Raw genomic sequence first — 20589 nt, forward strand, 5'->3', positions numbered from 1 at the left:
TCTCACTTTTTTACCTATTTACTTATTTATTATTTATTGTTTTTCTCCTACTAGAATTTAAGCACCAAGAGGATAGAAATTTTGTCATATTCAATACAGTTTCCCTGGCAACTAGAATCAAATTTAGAATTCTCAGAGACTATGAGAGTTCACTATCTGTTTGCTAGAAGATATACAAGACTTTTGAGGATAATACTTAAATCAAGATAGGCCATATGGTAATTCAGTTGGATAATGATCAGTGACGTTGAGCTTTTTTTCATATGTTCGTTGGCCACGCAAATGTCTTCTTTTGAGACCTAACAATACTTTTAAGACTGTTGATTCTATATTTGAACTCCTTTAAGTCATTATAGACTGCATAGTCACTACTTGTTACTGTTATTACAATAACTGCCAGACAGAAAAATAAATCTACTTCAGACTTTTAGGGAAGTTTCATATCTTAATAATTTTAATTGCTTTTTAATGGACACTAGCGGGAAACTATCACTGACAACTTCTGTAGTGGTTTTCTCATTTTTGTCAAGATGTGAATGTATTTGGATTAATGTATGGGAAAGAGGCTTGAAAAAATAGGAAGCTGAATTTAATATTGTCTTGAGCTAAATGTTCTATTTATTTTGTTGTTTAGTATAATATGCTTTTTCTTAGCTTTCCTATGGCTCTGCTTAGCAACTTTTGCTAAAAGAAACACAATATATGATTGACTACTTTGAAGACACATACATTGGACACTTAAAATCAACAAAAGCAGAAAGGTATGATATAATATTTTTCATTGTTGTGTGTTGTACCTAGAGTCAAACTAATCATTTTAATGGCAGAAGTTAAAGAAACATAATTCTCAAGTCATCTTTTAGGAAATTCTATTTAATATTACAGATATTTGATATCTTCATATTTTGTTTAAGTACTTTTGCTAAATGGGTGACAGCTTTTAAAAATCATTATTTAAAGTTCTGGCAACCTCCAGTTTTAGTGCTATGGTACAAAACTGCACTTTTTTACACACTTTCATCTTTGACTGCCTTATGAAAGTTTGCCTCTCAGCAGAGCAAAGCACCAGTGATTTGCTCCATGGAATAATATCTCACCAGGTAGCCAGCATGGATGGAAAATTATGGCAAGTAACTTAAAGTGAAGTAATAATGATTACCTGCTCCATTAGGTACAAGGTTTACAGGCCAAGGTAATATTTTAATCTAGTAGTGGTGATTACTTCTATGATATCTTGCATGAACTTAATAAATAGTAAACCATTTTATCCAAATTATTATTTCAACATGTAAGTATTAGAAAAATTATTGTTGAGATAGTTTACGTTATCCTTTTTTGTAAACCTTCAAAATCCAGAGTGTATTTTACATGTATAAAAGATCTTAATTCTGGAGCTAAATTTGTATTAGACACACTTGAGGTGTTTTTGGATTTCATAAAATTTACATCTACAACAGTAGTTTCACATACTTAATTGTTTGAAACATATATAAAAGTTTCAGTAACTGAATTGACTATCAATAAATCATTTTCTCTTATATTTGCATGTACTATGACAAAATTATTTATCTTTTTTAGAAAAATTGATTAGACTTTGAAGTAAAAATGTATCAACCTAAAAACTCTATTTCTTCAAGTTAAGTATATTTAAATAGCTCATGTCAACTTAAAATTATTAATATCAAATTCAAGTTTGAGTTGCAAAGCAACTCAATTTATTAATATCAACTATTTTTCTTGTAGTTTTGTAGCCAATTTATATAAATGCTGCTGTTTAGAATTAAAATCTGCATATTGATTCATGTTAGAAAAATGTGTACATCATTATTATTGAATTGCATTATGGAAAGTTTTCATTTCAACGTAAAGTCTAGTAGCTGTTTATTAAGGTAATAAATGAGCTTTTCCATTCAGCATGATATGGATGAAAAAACATGTCATCCTGCCATTTTCTTGTTTTCAGTTATGGGATATTTGACAAGTATTGCTTTTGTTTCAAGACAGTCTTGAATTGGGATTAACAATACAGAAAGTCTTATAAAAATTTAAAGTTGTATTTAACAGAAAAATATTTTACACTGCTTTAGCTTTCATATTAAAATTAATTTAACTAAAATAAAATATTTAGTTTCTCACTGGCCACATTTCAAGTGCTCAATGGCCATATTCTAGACTTTGGTGAACTTTTTCACTAGTTGCTTTGTGTGGTTGATGAGTCATTGCAAATAATAAGGTTAATTTCATTCAGTTAATTTCATTTCATTTCCCATTGGTGGTTATTAGGCATACCACAACTATATGTCAAAGGCTTATACTTCTGTGTTTCCTTTGTATAAAAATATTAAAATTTGGGTAAATATTTGAGGCTATAAAATTTGGGCAGTCATAACCTACATGCCTGGAACAGTCCAGAGTATGCCTATTTTCCCAAGATAATTATCAATAGAATTTTATTTTAAAAGATATCTTGTTTCAGATGATAGTCTATACATTCCTTCTAGAAATAATGCAAAGCATTTTAAAACCTCAGCTAGAAAGCAAGCAGTGTGTAGTAATACATATAGTTAACACATGTACAGACAGAGAACGTATTCCTTCCCAAGCTATTTCCATATACTTATCTGAGACAGCCCATGAGGACAGAGGACTGAGTAGACTTGCTGCCTGCTGAGCACTTTTCCAAGAATACAACCAAAGAGGAATATCTAAATGTGATTCCAAATGTTTTAAAGTTTTTCTACGTGCAGTTAAATTAGCAGCTCTTGGTCTTCTCTGTGGTAGAAGATATTGGTAATGCTGTTTTAAACTTTGCTGTTGCCTTCAATGAAAACCACAGATATTATACCAAATATAAATACTTGGACCAAAGGAGAGAAGTGCAGCTTCTGTAAATTAAAGTTTTAAGTTAGAAAGTGTTTTTTAAAAAATGAATACACTTTAAAACTTTCAGAGCTACATATTTTTTTTTCAAGTTATCAGTGCACTGGAAACTGGACTAATAAATGTATAAGAAAGACATATCAATTATGTGCATGTAAATTATGTCCCTAAATTGCTTGTAATTTGTTCTCTTGAATAAGGAGGATTGTTACATATTAATGTCAGCTATATGACAGGCATTACACTGATAACATCATATCACATTGATCAAATTTAAGTTTTATAACAATCCTGAGAAGTAGGTATTAGTTGCATTTTGTAGGCAGGGAAACTGATGATCAGAGAGGTTAAGTAATCTGCTTTCAGTCACCTAGCTAGTGAGTGGCGAAGGTAGGGGTCTTATAATCCTTGGATTGTATCCTTCTAGATATAGTGGTTGGCTTATTATACAAGGCTCATAAGATTAGTAAGTCATGCTTTTTGGGGGAGAATCTGGATGGCAGCCTCTGTGGGTCCCTGGTTTATTGTTTTAAGAAAAAACTTAAGAGTTCTGCCTTCATAGAATTTAGGAGATTCAAAAATCACCAATCTGTAAAAAAAATAAAATGAGTTGCTGAATGAAAGTTATCCAAGCTTCCAAATCTACCCTTTCTTTTAATTTGTAATACATGATAAAGCTCTCAGAATTGGGCTGAATAATACTATAATGGAGACTTCTGAGAGTGAATTTATCCACAAAATAGGGTAGCCAGAAAAGCATGGACTTTGAAATTAAGCAGTCCTGAATCTGAATTCTGACTGCCAGTTATACATTGTATGGTTTTAGCCAAGTTATTTAATTCTTCGAAGCCTCTGTTTCCTCACCTGAAAACAGTAATATTTCCTACCTCACAGAATTATTTGCTGCAGTTTTATAAATGGTATAATTTGCTGCAATTTTAACTGTATAAACATCTTCCTTTTATATATAGGTCCCAAATGTGGTATCTTTTCACAATGATGTATTTTATCCGAATTCTTCGAATTACCCATGGTGTCTTTCAAAATCAAAGATCTGCAAACCCTGAAGCAGATATGAATATTGTAAGTTGTTAGAAAATAAATCTGTACTGCCAAAATAACAGAGAATGCTACTCTTCAAATTTGGAATTTTAATTTAATAGATTTACAGTCAAATGTACATATCTATATTCACATTCTATATGTTGTTTCTCATCTGCTATTCTATAGCTTAGTTTCTCCTTCAGCCTTATTCTATCTTTGTAATGAAAAATGTGTAAATATATTCATACCTTCACATATTTGAAATATATATTCACATATATGAGGGTATGAATATATACCTCCTTCTCTATATATTTACATATATACAAATTTCAGATATAAGATTAGATATACACATAGACATGCAAACATTTATGGATGCATGTATATTTTTAAATTGTGTATAGGTGGGTAGGTAAAAGTATGAGAGACTAGTAGTTAAAAAAGAAAATATTCTTGAGATATCTCTTTGAGGGTGGGGGTTTATTTGTTTGTTTGTTTGTTTTATTCTTTCAATCCCTAGTATATAAAACTGCTGCTCAGTAGGTGTTTACAAATATTTATTAACTGAATGAATCAGCAAATTAGTGAAAATAAAAATAGATAGGCCTGAGGTTGAGAGAGAACACCAAGGTTCATTATCACATAATGCGTTAGAAATGGCAAACCATTCAACTTTATTTGATAACAATTTTATGCTAAAAGATTTGCTTTTTCTTTATCTAGAGCCAGATTATTTCCTACTGGGGCTACCCTGATGAAGAATATGATATTGTAACCGAAGATGGTTATATCCTTGGCCTTTATAGAATTCCTTATGGGAGGACAGACAATAATAAAAATCTAGGTAATATTCAATTGAAGATGGATTGGTGACCATCTAGGGCCTGAAGTTCTTAATTGTTCTAATTGATGGAGAATGTAGGACAAGAAAAGCACCTTAAGATTAAGTGAATACTCAACTTCCCATGTGTCTTCCCACATGCCACAAGAAGAGACACGCAAGAAGATACATTGGCCTTCTGGTCACAGAGAGGTTGTGATGGAACACAAGCTGTTCTTCCCAGGTTTCTTTTGTGGATCACTTGGCTCTTACATGTTGATTCTCTAGAATTTTCTTTTTCTGATGAGAAATTAGAAATGCTGTGAAACACAATAACATTATTATGCTCTAGATTTTGAAGAAAGGCTGGTGCAAATTTCCTTCTTCGTCTTTGTCATTCTCTCCGCTAGAAACAGCAGAGAGATGAGGTTGGTAGCAGCCTCAGGGCTCTTTATTCCAACAGTAAGTACATTTGAATCATTAGAGTGTGGTGAAAAATGCACTGGAATTTGTTAGGAGATCTGGGGTATAATCCTAGATCTGCCACTCACTAGTAGAATATGTAATGGATTACTTTTGCTTATTCATATAATTACCCAAATAAAAGCCAAGTATTTTCTTTTCTCCTTAGCTTTTCTTCCTGAAAGTATGTTTCTTTCAGAAGGAAACAGAATGTGAAAAAAATAGAATGTTTCTTATATTATAGGGCATCCTCTCAAGTTATTTTGAATATTAAAGTACACTTCAGAGAGGATATTAATTTAAAATGACCTTAATTAACATAATTTTGCATATTTATAAAGGTTACACCCAGTAGCAGAAAATCTTAACATAGATTTTATATAATAATATTATTTATCCCCCAAGCTAAGACCTCATTTTGCAAGTACTGTATTAAAGATTTAAAGATAATTTTAAAACACAGCAAGTGCCTTAGAGTGCTCTAAAGGCAGAGTCTGAGAGAGGGGTTCAGGTACATGTGACTGATTGGTGAAATACTGTCAGGAGGCAGTAACGTGGAAATTAGGATAAAGTAGGGTAAGGAGTTAAGGAGTAATATAATATGACTCAGCTTGGGGCTAGCTAAAAAATGATCTCAGAGAAGTTCAAGGTTCCCATAAAAATTACACTACAGAGGTGGTTCCACCTTGAGATTAGAGAGCCAGCTTTTTGTGTTCCTATGTCAGTTAATCATTGCCTGAAGGCTACCCCTAGAAGGAGGTGTGATCTCTTAGGTGAGGCAGTTCCAATTTGGCCGAGAAAGGAGCAATAGTAAGCCCTTCAAAAGCAATACTAGGGCCATAACTAGTATTCATAAATGTCCTCCTCCACCATCCATTCTAGGTTTCTCTACTCTACCTCTTAGCTAGCTTGCCTGATGAGCAATAGGAAACCCTTAAAAAGCAACTGAAGGCCGTAACTTGTACTCATAAACGTCCTCATCCATAATCTATTCTAGCTTTCTCTACCTCTCAGCTAGCCTGCCTGATAGGGTAAGCTAGGCCCTCATCCCTAGGGGCTAACATATTCATATCAGATGATGGTTGTACTTGTTCGTGTACAGTTAAAACTGGGCATAGAAGTAGGAAAAGATGACCCAGTGGATCACCTGAAGAGCAAATGTATTTCTCCCTTTCCTCATTTTGTATCAGCAGACCTACTTTCTTATGATGATAAGGGTCAATGAACTTCCTGGTCTTCAGTAATGAAGAGCCCACAGTGACCAGGCAGTAGTCATAGCTTTAAGTTTGTTAGGATGCTCACAGTGCCTTGGTGGTAGCATTTTCTCTCTGGAGACCAGGGCCTCTAGAGATGCAGAGGCTGAAACTGTGAGAACAGATTCCTAAGTGGGTTCCTAGGAGTGATGGCAAGCTCTTGTTCCTCAGACTCCTGTGTTCTACTTATTGGGTTATCACAAATATATTCTCACCATTTTTAAAAGATGTACAATAATTCCTGAAGGATAGTGCCCATGCTTACAGGATGTCATCTCTCAGCTGGATTTTTCCTGGCTGGCTTTTACTGAGCATTCAAGGGCTTGTTTCATTTTTCTATCAGGTTGGCAGCCTCTTGATGGGAGTTATATGGTAGGACCAGTGAATACCGTGACCATGTGCCAATGATTTGTCAACTTTGCTATGTAATTGATCCCTTATTTAAAATGTATTACTTAAAATGTGTATGAGTGCTCGAATTACTATAAAATGTTTGATTATTCTCTCTCACTAAAATGTATATATTTAAGTGTGATGTGACCTAATTGCTCACTTGGTTATTTGAAAGACAACCGTTAGTGAACTGTATTAAACAGCTCTGTCATACAATGGGATTAAATCTTAGTAACTTACCCTACTTATGAAAAGAATCTTTAAAAACTTTAAACTATCATGTACTAAAAGTTTGAATTTCATATAAGAGATTTTCATATAGATAACCACAAAATTTATAAAGAATTTTCTACATTTTTTTTTCAGCTCAGAGGGTTGTTGTATACTTGCAACATGGTTTGCTTACATCTGCCAGCAGCTGGATTTCCAATCTTCCCAACAATAGTCTGGGCTTCATTCTGGCAGATGCTGGTTATGATGTGTGGATGGGAAATAGCAGAGGAAATACCTGGTCCAGGAAACACTTGTACCTGGAAACGAATTCCAAAGAATTCTGGGCTTTCAGGTACAAATAAAATGAAGTAACATTTCATTTTATAAGTGTATACAAATTTTTCATTTTGAATGAAATAAAATAAAATTTAGGTCTTATTCTTTTCACAATTTAGGACTTTCCATAGACCATTAAAATTTATGTGAATTTTGGCTTGAAAGTTAGAGTACTTGTGTGATTTTGAGTTTGTTACTTATGTTTCAGCAATAATCTTTATTTCTTACTTAGTACCTTACTGACCAACCCTATCCTTCCTTTGACTACTCTTCTACTCTATAACTCATATATTTTGTCTACCCTATTCTATTTTTCATATACAAACACCCTCTTTATAAGACTGCCTTGTGATTTTATTTCCTTGACTTTGAGTTCCCACAGAAGTCTCTATTTAGAAGATAATTATACCATATAACTTCCTGATTAATAACAAAAGACAGTAGAAAATTGCCTTTATTCATTTACCTATTCATTATTTTCAAATATTAACATAACATTAGTAGAAAGTGCTATTTTTATTTTCCTCTTTCTTTTGTAGTTTTGACGAGATGGCAAAATATGACCTTCCAGCCTCCATTGATTTCATTGTGAAGCAAACCAGACAAGAGGAAATATTTTATGTAGGCCATTCACAGGGTACTACTATTGGTATGCCAAGAAAGATTATTGCTAATATCCCTTAATTTCTTTGTTCAGGTTATGCATATACTTGTTAAAGTTGTAGATAAGCTTCTAGACCTGTAAGTAAAACAAACACTGTGAGACAAACATAGTATAGCAGAATGCCCTGGAATCTTACATGCTGCTTTGATCCCACACGGAGGCTTCTCTAGTCACAAGGAATTCACTGTAAAGACAAGGTTGGTTGTGGTTTTGTTTGTTTCAAATTGTATAAAAGTTGGATATCTATGTTATTTAAGATCAAAGTGAGATTGCCATTATTATGTGTTCTACAAATAGAACTTTCATATTATTTTTCCTTTCAAAAATGTAGCATAGGATTTTATGAGTGGAAAAGATGAAAACCTATGTATGTTTTTGCATTTAGGACTGATCAAACTTAAGAAATGCACAAAAATCAGGGAATTCTTTCTATATTTAAACATGACTAGAAAAGAACTTTAATCAGAACTCTAATGCCTGTCTAATATATAACAACTTTACTTTCAGAAATAAATTACCTATGACCTAACATAATTCTCTTGCATGGTACTATAAACCTCTTTACTCATGTTATTCTACTTTACAGGGAGAAAAAGCCATCTTATAATAGAAGCTAATATTAAGTAAATCGTTTCTAAGCTGAAGACTGTAATTTTCTTATAGAAATAATCCACTTCCTACTACAAAAAGCATGTTGAGTAACAATCTAATCCCATTTTCTACAGATCTTTTCTCTGACATGTATTAACCATATATGTGACTTTTAGTCCAAATTCTCATCAACTATTCAATTATCTAAAACCAGGAATGCCTGAAAATGTAGAAATAAGAAAAAAAAATGAGTAATGAGTGTCGGAGCTTGTTGACTTATCACATGATATATAATTCTTTGGTTGTTTGGCTTCTCAGAACCTGACCTAAGTAAATAAATAATTAATAAATAAATAATCTATCAGAATATTGACGTGTAAGTAGATAGCTTGATAAGATGGCAAAGGGAAAAATGACTATTTTCACATTAATGCCTCAAAACTACCAATAAAATAAGATGCTTAGTATCCTCTGTATAAGATGATAAGGAATTTTAAAATATATTGAAGATAAATGTTAAAACAATGGGACATTTATTGAGCCTGTCACCTAAAGTGTAAAATTCACCTGTCTGAAAATTCACATATTTCATTTTCACCTTTGCAAGTTATAAAAAATGTTCAGTATTGCTCCTGATTTTTAAACTGTGGTGTTACATGTCTGATTTATTGCTAAAGTATCATTCTTTATGGTCTATACATTGTAGAAACCTGAATTATCTGCATTATATTATGACCAATATATTAAAATATACTGGGTGATTTAAAAATGTTTGATAGGTGAATTAAGAAATAGTTAATTGTTCAGAAACTATTTTTGAACTTACTCTTATTCTCCTTGGTGTCATCTCTTACATGCTAGTAATTGCTTAAGAATAGCTTACTAATTTATATCTTATTTTATTTTAGGTTTCATAACATTTTCTACTATACCAAAGATAGCTGAAAGAATCAAAATATTTTTTGCCTTAGCACCAGTTTTTTCCACAAAGTACTTAAAAAGTCCTTTAGTTAGAATGACATATAAATGGAAGTCAATAGTCAAGGTATGTTCTACCTTTATTTATGTCATTGATAACCCAAAGTGATAATGGTATGCTTTCAAATAAGAGATCTTGACTATATTTAGACAACCACAAGTATGAATTGAAATTTTTGGTTTCATTTACACTAGATTCTTGCCTTTGTTTCTACAAAGGAATACAATTTTACTTATTATAACTTTAGAACCTCACTGTAAGAGGAAATCCAGTGGCCAAACCACCCTGCTTCCAAGTTTTTTCCTTTATTTGAAATTTTCAAACTACTGTGAGATAATTTGTTTGGTTTTATACATAGTGAATTACGATAACATTTCTTTAGTACTTATTGTGGTCATCCAAATGTGGATAAAATAAATTTATTTTACAGGCTTTTTTTGGCAACAAAGACTTCTTGCCTAAAACCTCATTTAAAAAATTCGTTGGTTCAAAGCTGTGTCCACTACAGATTTTTGATAAGATTTGCCTCAATATCTTGTTTATGATGTTTGGATATGACTCAAAAAACTTAAATATGGTAAGAACAAGTTGAATTTGAAATATGTATATTTTCCAATATTTGAAAAGTGTAATAATAATAGTGCTTGCGTTATACCTTGTGTCATTTTGTGGTTCATCCACATACACTAGTAGTCAGATTCTTAGCCTATCTGATTTTATGACTATACCAACATTGTACAACTAACTTGCATTAACATGCTAGGATTGTTTTACTTGCATATTTGTCTTGTTGTCTGTAAATATTCGAGAGCAGCTGATGTGATGGGTATCTTTATTGACCTTTGCTACTGGGTATTAGTTTCCTGAGACTTCTAAGATTTAGTCCTCTTCTATTCAGTTGTTTCCGGTAACTCCATAACTCCTCCTGCTGATTCCTAATACTCCTTCCCATCCTTGTTGATCCTTCCATAATTAGAATTAGTGCCTGCCAATTATCTTTAAGTTTCTAGCTTTTATCAATACTCTTGGAGTGGGAAACCATTGTGGTACTCAAGGTACTATTACCAAAACCTTTGGATTGATTGTGTATAGGTTCTCTTAAGGATATAGGCATTCATTCTAAGCATTTCTCATCACATTATTTAAAGATGCAGATTTGGCAGAAGCAAATATGCCATTTGGACTAGAGGTTAGTTCTTGTACCTGGACCTTTTAAGAGCTTCTCAAAGAGAGCCAATATAGACATTCAAAGAAAGAGAGGTATTCTCTTAATTCCCAAACACACTTTTATGCCACAAGGACATGTTTGTTGACTTTGTTGATTTTGTTCAACCTTATCTTATTTTCAGAATGCTCTAAGAAACTCAGTTCTCATCTTTTCCACCCATAAAGGTATGAGCAATGTACCTTCTGCCAGAGAAGGCAAAAAGGATTACTTCCGTATTTCCTCTTTTTCATATTTTTCCGTTCATCTAGTGCTAAGCACCTACTATGGGAGGCCTGGAAGAATCATAAATACAATGTTTATTTTTACTTATCCATTCATTCTATGTTTTAGGTAGTATATTTGGCCAATTCTATATTTTTTGTAATTATAATGTGATGTCTCTGAGAACTCTTTTTTTGTGTGTAAATTATTAGAAAAGCTTATACTCTGGTTTTCTAGCCTTCAAAACTGTGGCATTTCTTCTGCAACAGAAGTTGACAGTGTTGTAGATTGTAATATGACTGTGTCTTAATTTAACTGGAATTGTAGGAAGTTGGAAGTAGAAAATTTTCACGCACAGTGTGTTTGGAAATAGTTAATTGTGAAACTGTGGTTCAGCTTGAATCAGTCTCTTGAGCCTAGCAAGATCTGTGGAGGAAGTAGGGTCTGGCTTAAAATTGTTTGCTTAGAGCCAGTATGAAAAACCAAAAAAGAATCTGGTAGTTTGTAAAAAGGAAAACCAACCAGAGAATTGAAAGCAAGTTGTGAGAACTGAAAGCAAGTCATGATGCAAGGAAAAACAGATGACAAAAATGCTCACAATGTGACTTGGAAAATGTATCCTCAAACAACCAAAGTTTTGACCTTGTCCAGGTGTTATGATTTTTTGATGATGATTTACAAAAAAAAATTCTAACTCTTATGAGGGGAAATGAGCCTGAGATATCTGAGTACAGCTGTCAAGGGTGCGTGGTTATTATTTAGGTCCCTTTCAGGGAATGGATTCCTTCTTATCTTTCTGATAAAGGTGAAGTAGAGACTCTGGTAAACATTTCAGATTGCTCACAGATAGGCCTGACAGGCGTTTATGAAAGCTACTGTGCACTTCTTCATATGGAAGGATGAACAGAACAATGCAATTTAGGTTGTATAAGCCTCTGACCTACATTAAGGTAAACAGTAGTGACCCATGATGGAAGGAGTATCTGGAGTGTACCAGAAAACTAAGCATTATATTGGAGCTTATTTCAAACACAGAGAATAATTATAATTAGAGGACATAATAAATATCTGAGTTTTAATTACAAAATGTTTCTGTTAAAAATTTCTGTACAGGCTATTTAACATTGTTCAGTCAGAACTTTATTTTTGACAGTTTCAAGTAGCCTGAATGGCAATGAAAACAAAAGACATTTTCTCTTTTTTATTGAGGTACAATTGACAAATAAATACATTGTGAAATAATTGCCACAATCAAGTTATTAACACATCTGTCACCTCACATAGTCACATTTTTGGTGAGAATGCTTAAGATCTATTCTCTCAGCATATTTCAAGCATACAGTACAGTATTATTAACTAGTCACCATGCTGTACATTAGGTCTGAAAATGTATTTACTATATAACTGAAAGTTTATACTCTTTGACCACCATGTCCCCATTTTTCCCACCTGCAAGACCCTAGCAATCATCATTTTACTCTGTTTCTATGAGTTCATCCTTTTATTTATTTATTTAATATTCTACATAGAGTGATATCATAGAGTATTTGTCTCTCTCTATTTGGCTTATTTAACTTACTAATGCCTTCCAGGTTCATCTATGCTGTCACAAATGGCAGAATTTTTTTTCTATGGTTGATTAATATTCTACGTATATATATGTGTGTATATGTGTGTATATGTGTACACATACATACATATATATGTACATATATACGTATATATATATACATACATGTACATACACGTATATATGTATATATATACGTACACATATACACACATATATGTGTATTAACAATATTTTCAAATCCATTTTGACAGTCTTTGCCTTTTAATTGGATTATGGTATTTAGTAAATTTGTTTTTATATAATTATTAAGATTAGATTTATGGCTATCATCTTGCTATATGCTTTTGATTTGTCCTATCTGGTGTTCTTTTTATTTCACATTTCTTGACTACTTTTGTGCTTCTGAAATACTTTTTAATATTTTATTTTATCTTATTTTGTTACAGCTTTAAAAATATTCTTTATTATTCTCTTAGAAATTATAAAATGTATCATGTATTATTACTTACATTAAATTTGTGTTTATATCCACATCCTAAATAATGCAAACACTTTATACCAGTTTAACTGGGATTCACCATTTGGGATACAGTGAGCTTCTTTCATCAAATTTAAACCTTCTCAGCCATTAATATTTCAATTATTTTTTTTCTTTCAAAATATTGGACCACCTGACAGTGGCCAACATCTTTCCTTGCTCTATTTTTTTTGTGTGTGTGCTTAAGTTTGAATATTTTATATAGGTTTGAATTTGAGTTCAAAAATCCTGTCTTTTGCTGTGTATAGTCTGCTTTTAAATCCATCTAATAAATTTTAACGTTTATATATTATATTTTTATTTTGAGTGTCCATTTGACTATAAAATAAATTCTAATTATCTGTTAAAATATTCTTCCTTTATGACCATTTTAAACTTTAAAAAATATTTTATTTAACATATTAATCATACTTTATTTTAAAGCTTTTGCTAACTCTAATGTTTGCAGCATCTCTGCATCTGCTTTTGCTGATTATTTTATGTCCTTATTGTTGGCTATGTTTTCCTGTTTCACTCTGTGACTAGGATTGAATGCAGGGTACTGGGAATAGTATGCTGCACATTCTCTTGGTTAAATTACTGTCTTAGTGCATTTTGTATTGCTATAATAGAATACCCAAGACTGGGTTATTTATAATGAACAGAAATGTATTGGTTCACACTTCTGGAGGCTGGGAAGTCCAAGATCAAGGCACTGACATCTGGCAATGACCTTCTTGCTGTGCCACCACATGATGAAAGGTGTAGGGCAAAGAAGCAACAATGAAGCAAAAGGGAACCAAACTCACCCTTTTATTTTATTTTATTTTTTATTTTTTTTTGAGATGGAGTTTCCCTCTGTCACCCAAGCTGGAGTGCAGTGGTGCGATCTCAGCTCACTGCAACTTCTGTCTCCCGGGTTCAAGCAATTCTCCTGTCTCAGCCTCCTGAGTAGCTGGGACTTCCGATGCATGCCACCATGCCCGGCTAATTTTTGTATTTTTAGTAGAGATGGGGTTCACCATATTGGTCAGGCTGGTCTCAAACTCCTGACATCAGGTGATCCACCCACCTCGGCTTCCCAAACTGCTGGGATTACAGGTGTGAGCCACTATCCCCAGCCTCAAACACACCCTTTTATAATGGCATTAATCCCATCCATGAGGGCAGAGCCTTTATGGCTCAATCACCTCCCAAAGATCCCACCACCTAACACCACCACAATGGCAACCAGCAGGAGTTTAGGAGGGAGCAAACATTCAAACCATGGCAGTTACCCTTTCAAGAGTTTTGGCTCATTTAGCTAATTGTCAGTGCCCATTTTTAGACTTTTTAGGGTTGGCCTTATTTTATTCACTTTTCGTTAATTCAGGAGACTACTTCTCCTGGCAATCTATGGCCTTTAGTCCAACTCCATAGCACCCACATAGATCGATTTCTGTTTCTTCTGCCCAGCAAGGCTGCCATACTCTGTTTGGCTCTAATTCCCTGCACCGTATTGGAAAATCCACAGGATGAAAGTTGGGATTAATGAAAGGTTTGCTTCTTGTATTTTTATTCTCTTCAGGTTCCTGTCCTCTGGTGGTTGCTTTACAGTTTCTGTAAACCTGAACAATTGTTTTATAGTTTGCATCCGATATCATAAAAAATATTTGTGAGGTTTTTTAAAATAATTTTTTTCATTTTTGCTTGTTCTTACATGATACTTCTCTCTTCATATACTTGCTTTTCTTTGACTGAGTAGAGTTAACTGATTTTGAGAAATATTTACCAAGAATTAGATAGTAAGACAGGCCTTTTCTTCTTGTGGAAATAAATCTTGCTTGCTTTTTCAAGGCACCTGAGGTCACTTTGAGATCAGTACTCTACATGTCTGGTTCACTGAGGTTCCCAGGGACTATCTAGGCAATGCAAATATAGATTGCAGATTAACATCATGGCTTTACCTTGAGCACTATAGAATTTGAGGCCCTTATGGAGAGTGTTTCTTTTAAAATCATTCAACTTTGACAGGCCTTAAACTTTGATTTTTTGTTTTTTTCAACAAGCTAAGGTCTCAAAATGAAACTTCACATTCTCTGTGACTGACAACCTTAAACAAAGTGACTTTGGTTCTTTGTTTGTCTTTGGGGGTTCTTTATTTCTCTCCTCAATTTATTTTAGTAATTTACTTCTATCTTGTTAGTTCTTTCATGCTTTCAAAAGGTGTTTGTGTATGTGTGTGTATAGGCCTGTGTCAGTCACATTTGATTGTTTTCAGTAGGGTGAGTGACAGACCAAATAACTTAGAAATTCAAAAATAGCGTCTATATTAACGTAAAAATTGTACAATTGAATAAGTACATTTGTATATTTAATTAAAATACAATTTGATGATTTGTTTATTAATATTAATTTTAAAATAACCTAATTTTCTTGAAATAATTTAGTTCAATAAATATTAAGAGATTATGCTTTCTATGATTCAACTAATATAAAAATGCTTTTTTTTTTTTTTGATCCCTCAGAGTCGTTTGGATGTGTATTTTTCACACAACCCAGCAGGAACATCTGTTCAAAATATGCTCCATTGGAGTCAGGTATAACTGCTAAAGTGCATTTCAATACAATTTAATTTACGCTACTCATGGTTTACCTCATTATTCTAGGGATCATACCATGGCCATAGAGTAATAAATTTATAAGGATAAAATAAAATTATTATATATTTCTATAATTCCTTATAGTTTATAAAATATTGAGGCCAGGTGCAATGGCTCACGCCTATAATCCCAGCACTTTAGGAGGCCGAGGTGGGTGGATCACCTGAGGTCAGGAGTTTGAGACTAACCTGGCCAACATGGTGAAACCCTGTCTCTACTAAATACAAAAATTAGCCGTGTATGGTGGCACATGCCTGTAATTCCAGTTACCTGGGAGGCTGAGACAGGAGAATCGCTGGAACCCACAAGGTAGAGGTTGCAATGAGCCAATATTGTACTGCTGCACAGAGTAAGACTCTGTCTCAAAAATAAAGAAATACATAAATAAAAATAAAATGTTAGTATCATAATTTAATAAATCCTCTAAACCTAAGTAATATTACAGCAATATAAACATCAGTTTTACAAATGAGAAAATGTTACAACAGCAGACTAGGGATTATCTAGGCCATGTCCCACAATTGATTTGCCCAATGCTTGAAAACTATTCCACTTTTAAAAATCTGACTGGAACACACTTAGTTATCCTGATGCCTACTCTGAAACGCTTTCACTAGACTGCACTTTCTCCTCTGTTAAACTGTTAACTCCTGAGGACCATGAAAAGTTTGTTCACTTTTGTATTTCCAAGGCCAACAGTTCTTAGCATATAGTAGATACTCAACTAATATTTGTTCAATTAATGATATTGATTAAAAACAAAACACTGTGAATGCAGTCTGAATGTTGAAAACCAGGATAACATAGTAGAAAGAACACTTTTCTCAGATCAAAAGACCAGAAATTAAAACCTTTTTCTGGACCTTAGTGGCAGGGTGACATTCAGCATCTCATTTAATCTTCCTGAATCAGTTTCCTTTATTTTTAAAGTGAAATTAATAATTATCTGATTTGACTAAGAAAAATATTGTAAGAATTGAAAAGGCTAATGATTATAAATGTTCATTAAAGTTAATAAACACTAGGTAACTTTAAAGTATGGTTAAGATATTGGGTAAGGCTTTTTCATTTACAAAAAGTTTAAATCTATAGTGTAATTGATTTGGTATAACTTACTGAAAACATTTATTGTAACTTATATTTAGGTAAGATAAGCTATACTTTATTCTCTGGTGATGGCTAGACTAGAAAAATCTAAACAATCTTTGCAATTATTTATCCATTGTAACAATATTTATTGCACACCTACTATGTGTCTATACTATTCTGTGTTCATGGGCTACATCAGTGAACAAAACAAGAACTCCTGTCATCCTCAAGCTTACATATTATTAGTAGGTATACAGATAATAAACAGTAACCATGTCAACTTTAAAAACTATTATAATGTGTTAGAAGGGAATAGAACTATGGAGAAATTGGGATAAAAGAGTAGGGAAAAGGTATTAGGCATGCTGAAAAGTGGGTTGTACTTTTGAATAGAAAGGTTAGGCCAGGGTTTAGTGAGATGGTGACATTTGGAACATGGAAACTTAGCGAAAGGAGGCAAAAATAATGAGTAAGACAGGGATCTGCATGTCATTGTAAGGACTTTGGCATTCACTCTGTGTGAAGTGAGTAGGCACTGCATGATTTTGAGCAGGGAAGTGATATGACATAGTTTACAGTTTTAAAAGGAACACATTGGCTGCTATGTTGAGTAGACTATAGTAGGACAAGAGTGAAAGCAGTGAGAGAGTTAGAAAGTTACTGCAATAATCCAAATGGGAATGACAATTGTTTGGACTGATGTGTTGACAGCAGAGATGGTGAAAGTGAAAGGAGTCTGAATAAACATATGTATATCATGAACATGCAGGCAACAAAGTTTAATGAAGGACCCTATAAGAGGTGAGAGAGAAAGAGAGTCTTGGATGATTCTAAAGTTTCTAACTTACATAAGGAAAAGGTAATATTGCCATTAAAGGAGATAGGGAGGTTTGATGATGAAGGTTATGGAGGAAAGGTAAAATAAGTTTTAAATATTTAAGTGATGACGTTGAGTAAGCAGTTGTATATAGGAGCCTAGAATTTAGGAAAGACTTACAAAAGAAGGTAAACGTTTTGAATATAAATGACATGTAAAGCCAAGAGAGTGAGAATACAAAAAGCCAGGGGTGAGAATGCAAATGAAGTGAGTATAGACAGAAAAGCAAGATCCTTTTGAGAAAGGATTGGGTACTGAGATCGGAAAAGATTAACAGGTCAAGTGGCAGAAACTAAATTGGCTAAACAAAGCTGAAAAGGAATAGCAAGTAAAAATGAAAATAAAAAAATTGTGGTATTCTAGGAGCTAGGTAAAGGAAAGATCTCAAGGATGAGGGAATGAACAACTATGTCAAATGCTGCCAACAGATAACATGAGAAAATTCCTCCGAATTGATCAAAGTGTTAGAAATATCAAGGTCATAAGTAACCTTGGCCAGAAAGTGGTGGTGAGGCTGTGAGTGTAAAGGGGTGAAGAAAAAAATGACTTCTGGGACAAACTCTTGAGCCCTATTGTTTGAAGCAAAGTGTTTTAGGTGGGTGTTATCTTAGTCTTAGTGCAAGACACTCAGTGTTGACCTCTGTTGATGAAGCTGAAGATTTGAGGGAGCCTGATGTTACTTCTCCCAAGAGAGGCCCCCCTCTGGGTAGAAAAAAGCCTTGGGTATACGTACATTTATATAAAGACAATGGAATTATTTCTTTAGATTCCCCTGCTCCAATCTCCAACCCCTTCCATTTATTTCTCTACTCAAAGGAAAAGAAGAACAAAGAAGCCCACCTGCATAAATACCAGCAGACCCATTACAACGGGGGTATATATTGCATTGCATGCTTAACTTGCTCAGCTGCCACTGTAATGAACAAATGATATGGTCTTATTTTTTTGTTTCTCTTTCAGCTTTTAAATTCTACTCATTTGAAAGCTTATGACTGGGGCAGTCCTAATCTGAACTTGGTTCATTATAATCAGGTACATAATTCTCTATAAAAACTCTCTGCCTTCCTGATTTTTTAGATAACTTTTCTATAGATCAAGGATCAACTGTACAATAACAAGGATCAAGAGTACAATAACACACTAATAAGGACCAGCAGATGAAGATAATATTTATTTGGATACATATTGTCACATCCAACCAAAGTGACTTTTCTATGTTTTCTACGTATTTTAACAACAAATATCCTGGATAAGTCTAGAAAAGTTGACAGGCAGTAGAAGAAGTCAAAGTCTCTCAAGAGGAAAAATACTGTGTTTTTTTATATCCATAGCTTTACACTTGGTTAAATGAGAAATAAAAGGCATAACATATTTATTGACCCTGAAACCAGTTATTCTATTTGAAAAGATGAGAAAACATATATAATAATTAGGAAAAATTCGAAGTCAATGAGATGTGGTAAAAATTATATAATGACAAAATTATTGAAGTACTAGAACCCAAGTCTGTCTGACTTCAAAGTTTATGCTTTTCCTCCATACTTTTCTGCCTCAGCTAAACTCCAGGCTGATGTGATCTGTTCATATAAAAGTCTGATCTTCATATAAAATTTGAAGATCAAATTCAAAGAGATCAGAGTTGACATGGACTGCCAATACTTATAATTTATTGACAAACATATTGACAGTAATACTGCCACAGAAAATTGACTTAAAATCTTTCATATTTTATAAATAGTACTGAAATTATCTCTGTGAAGTGTTTGAATATTTTGAATTGGAACAAACTGTCTAGTTTAGATTTGTGTATAACTTATTTTCAACTAAAACTTGTAATGCCTATTCATACTTTCACACCTTTGTTTCAACAGGTCCATTAAGTTGAATCCATTAGATTTGACTTATTTTAAAACAGTATTTAAACTCATCATTTTAAACAATTAGTAATTAAAACCTTCTAATGTATCATCTCCTATGAAAACTGTTTTTTCATTCATTTGTTTTTAGACGACATCTCCATTCTACAACATGACAAACATGAATGTGGCAACTGCAATTTGGAATGGTGAAAGTGACTTGTTGGCTGACCCTGAAGACGTTAAAATTTTACATTCTGAAATCACAAACCACATTTACTATAAAACTATTTCTTACTACAATCATATAGACTTTTTGTTTGGATTAGATGTCTATGATCAAGTTTACCATGAAATCATTGACATTATCCAAGACAATCTATAAAGAACCATGGCGCTGTGTGTTTAAAGATCTATATCATTCCTAATGAAATCCAATTCTTATTTTTTTAACTGTGTATGTTCTTTCATTTTTTAAACTAAAATATGTAGCTTTTCTGTCTATATTCTCATTGACCTTAGGCCCTCCAGTCATTAAATCAGTATCATTTATCATCTCAGGGGCAATGGCTGATTATAAATCAATCTAAGAAGCCTGTTGAGTTTCAAAATACAATTTACATAACTTATATCAAAAATAATAATCTTTAACATTTTCAATTGCAGTAGATAACTTTTTAAGAAAGTTTTTTTCAACAGTACATGGGCTTACATATATTATAAAAAATAGAGTTTTGAGAAATACTTGATGAAATGAAAGCTAATGTTCCTCTATGCTAAATGAAGAGTAAAAACACTTTTCTTTTTTTTTTTTTTTTTTTTTTGAGATGGAGTCTCGCTCTGTCACCCAGGCTGGAGTGCAGTGGCCGGATCTCAGCTCACTGCAAGCTCCGCCTCCCGGGTTCACGCCATTCTCCTGCCTCAGCCTCCCGAGTAGCTGGGACTACAGGCGCCTGCCACCTCGCCCG

General features: G+C 33.2%; 1 protein-coding gene across 2 annotated transcripts; it reads left to right on the top strand.

Moving 5' to 3' along the window:
- The first annotated feature begins 100 nt into the window (after positions 1–100).
- On the top strand, positions 101–20072 carry LIPJ (lipase family member J). 2 transcript variants are annotated; one of them, XM_050805154.1, is made up of 11 exons: positions 101–218; positions 655–761; positions 3852–3963; positions 4651–4771; positions 7222–7420; positions 7944–8053; positions 9568–9704; positions 10069–10215; positions 15665–15736; positions 18726–18797; positions 19773–20072. In XM_050805154.1, the coding sequence occupies exons 2-11, from the start codon at positions 703–705 to the stop codon at positions 20004–20006; spliced, it is 1263 nt and encodes a 420-aa protein (XP_050661111.1). In that variant the 5' UTR covers positions 101–218; positions 655–702; the 3' UTR covers positions 20007–20072. The 2 variants fall into 2 exon arrangements, with proteins under 2 accessions (XP_050661111.1, XP_050661112.1); XM_050805155.1 differs by lacking the exon at positions 10069–10215 and having other exon boundaries at positions 103–218.
- The last annotated feature ends 517 nt before the right edge of the window (positions 20073–20589 follow it).

This window comes from Macaca thibetana, chromosome 9, assembly GCF_024542745.1.
Source record: "Macaca thibetana thibetana isolate TM-01 chromosome 9, ASM2454274v1, whole genome shotgun sequence".
NCBI lineage: Eukaryota > Metazoa > Chordata > Mammalia > Primates > Cercopithecidae > Macaca > Macaca thibetana.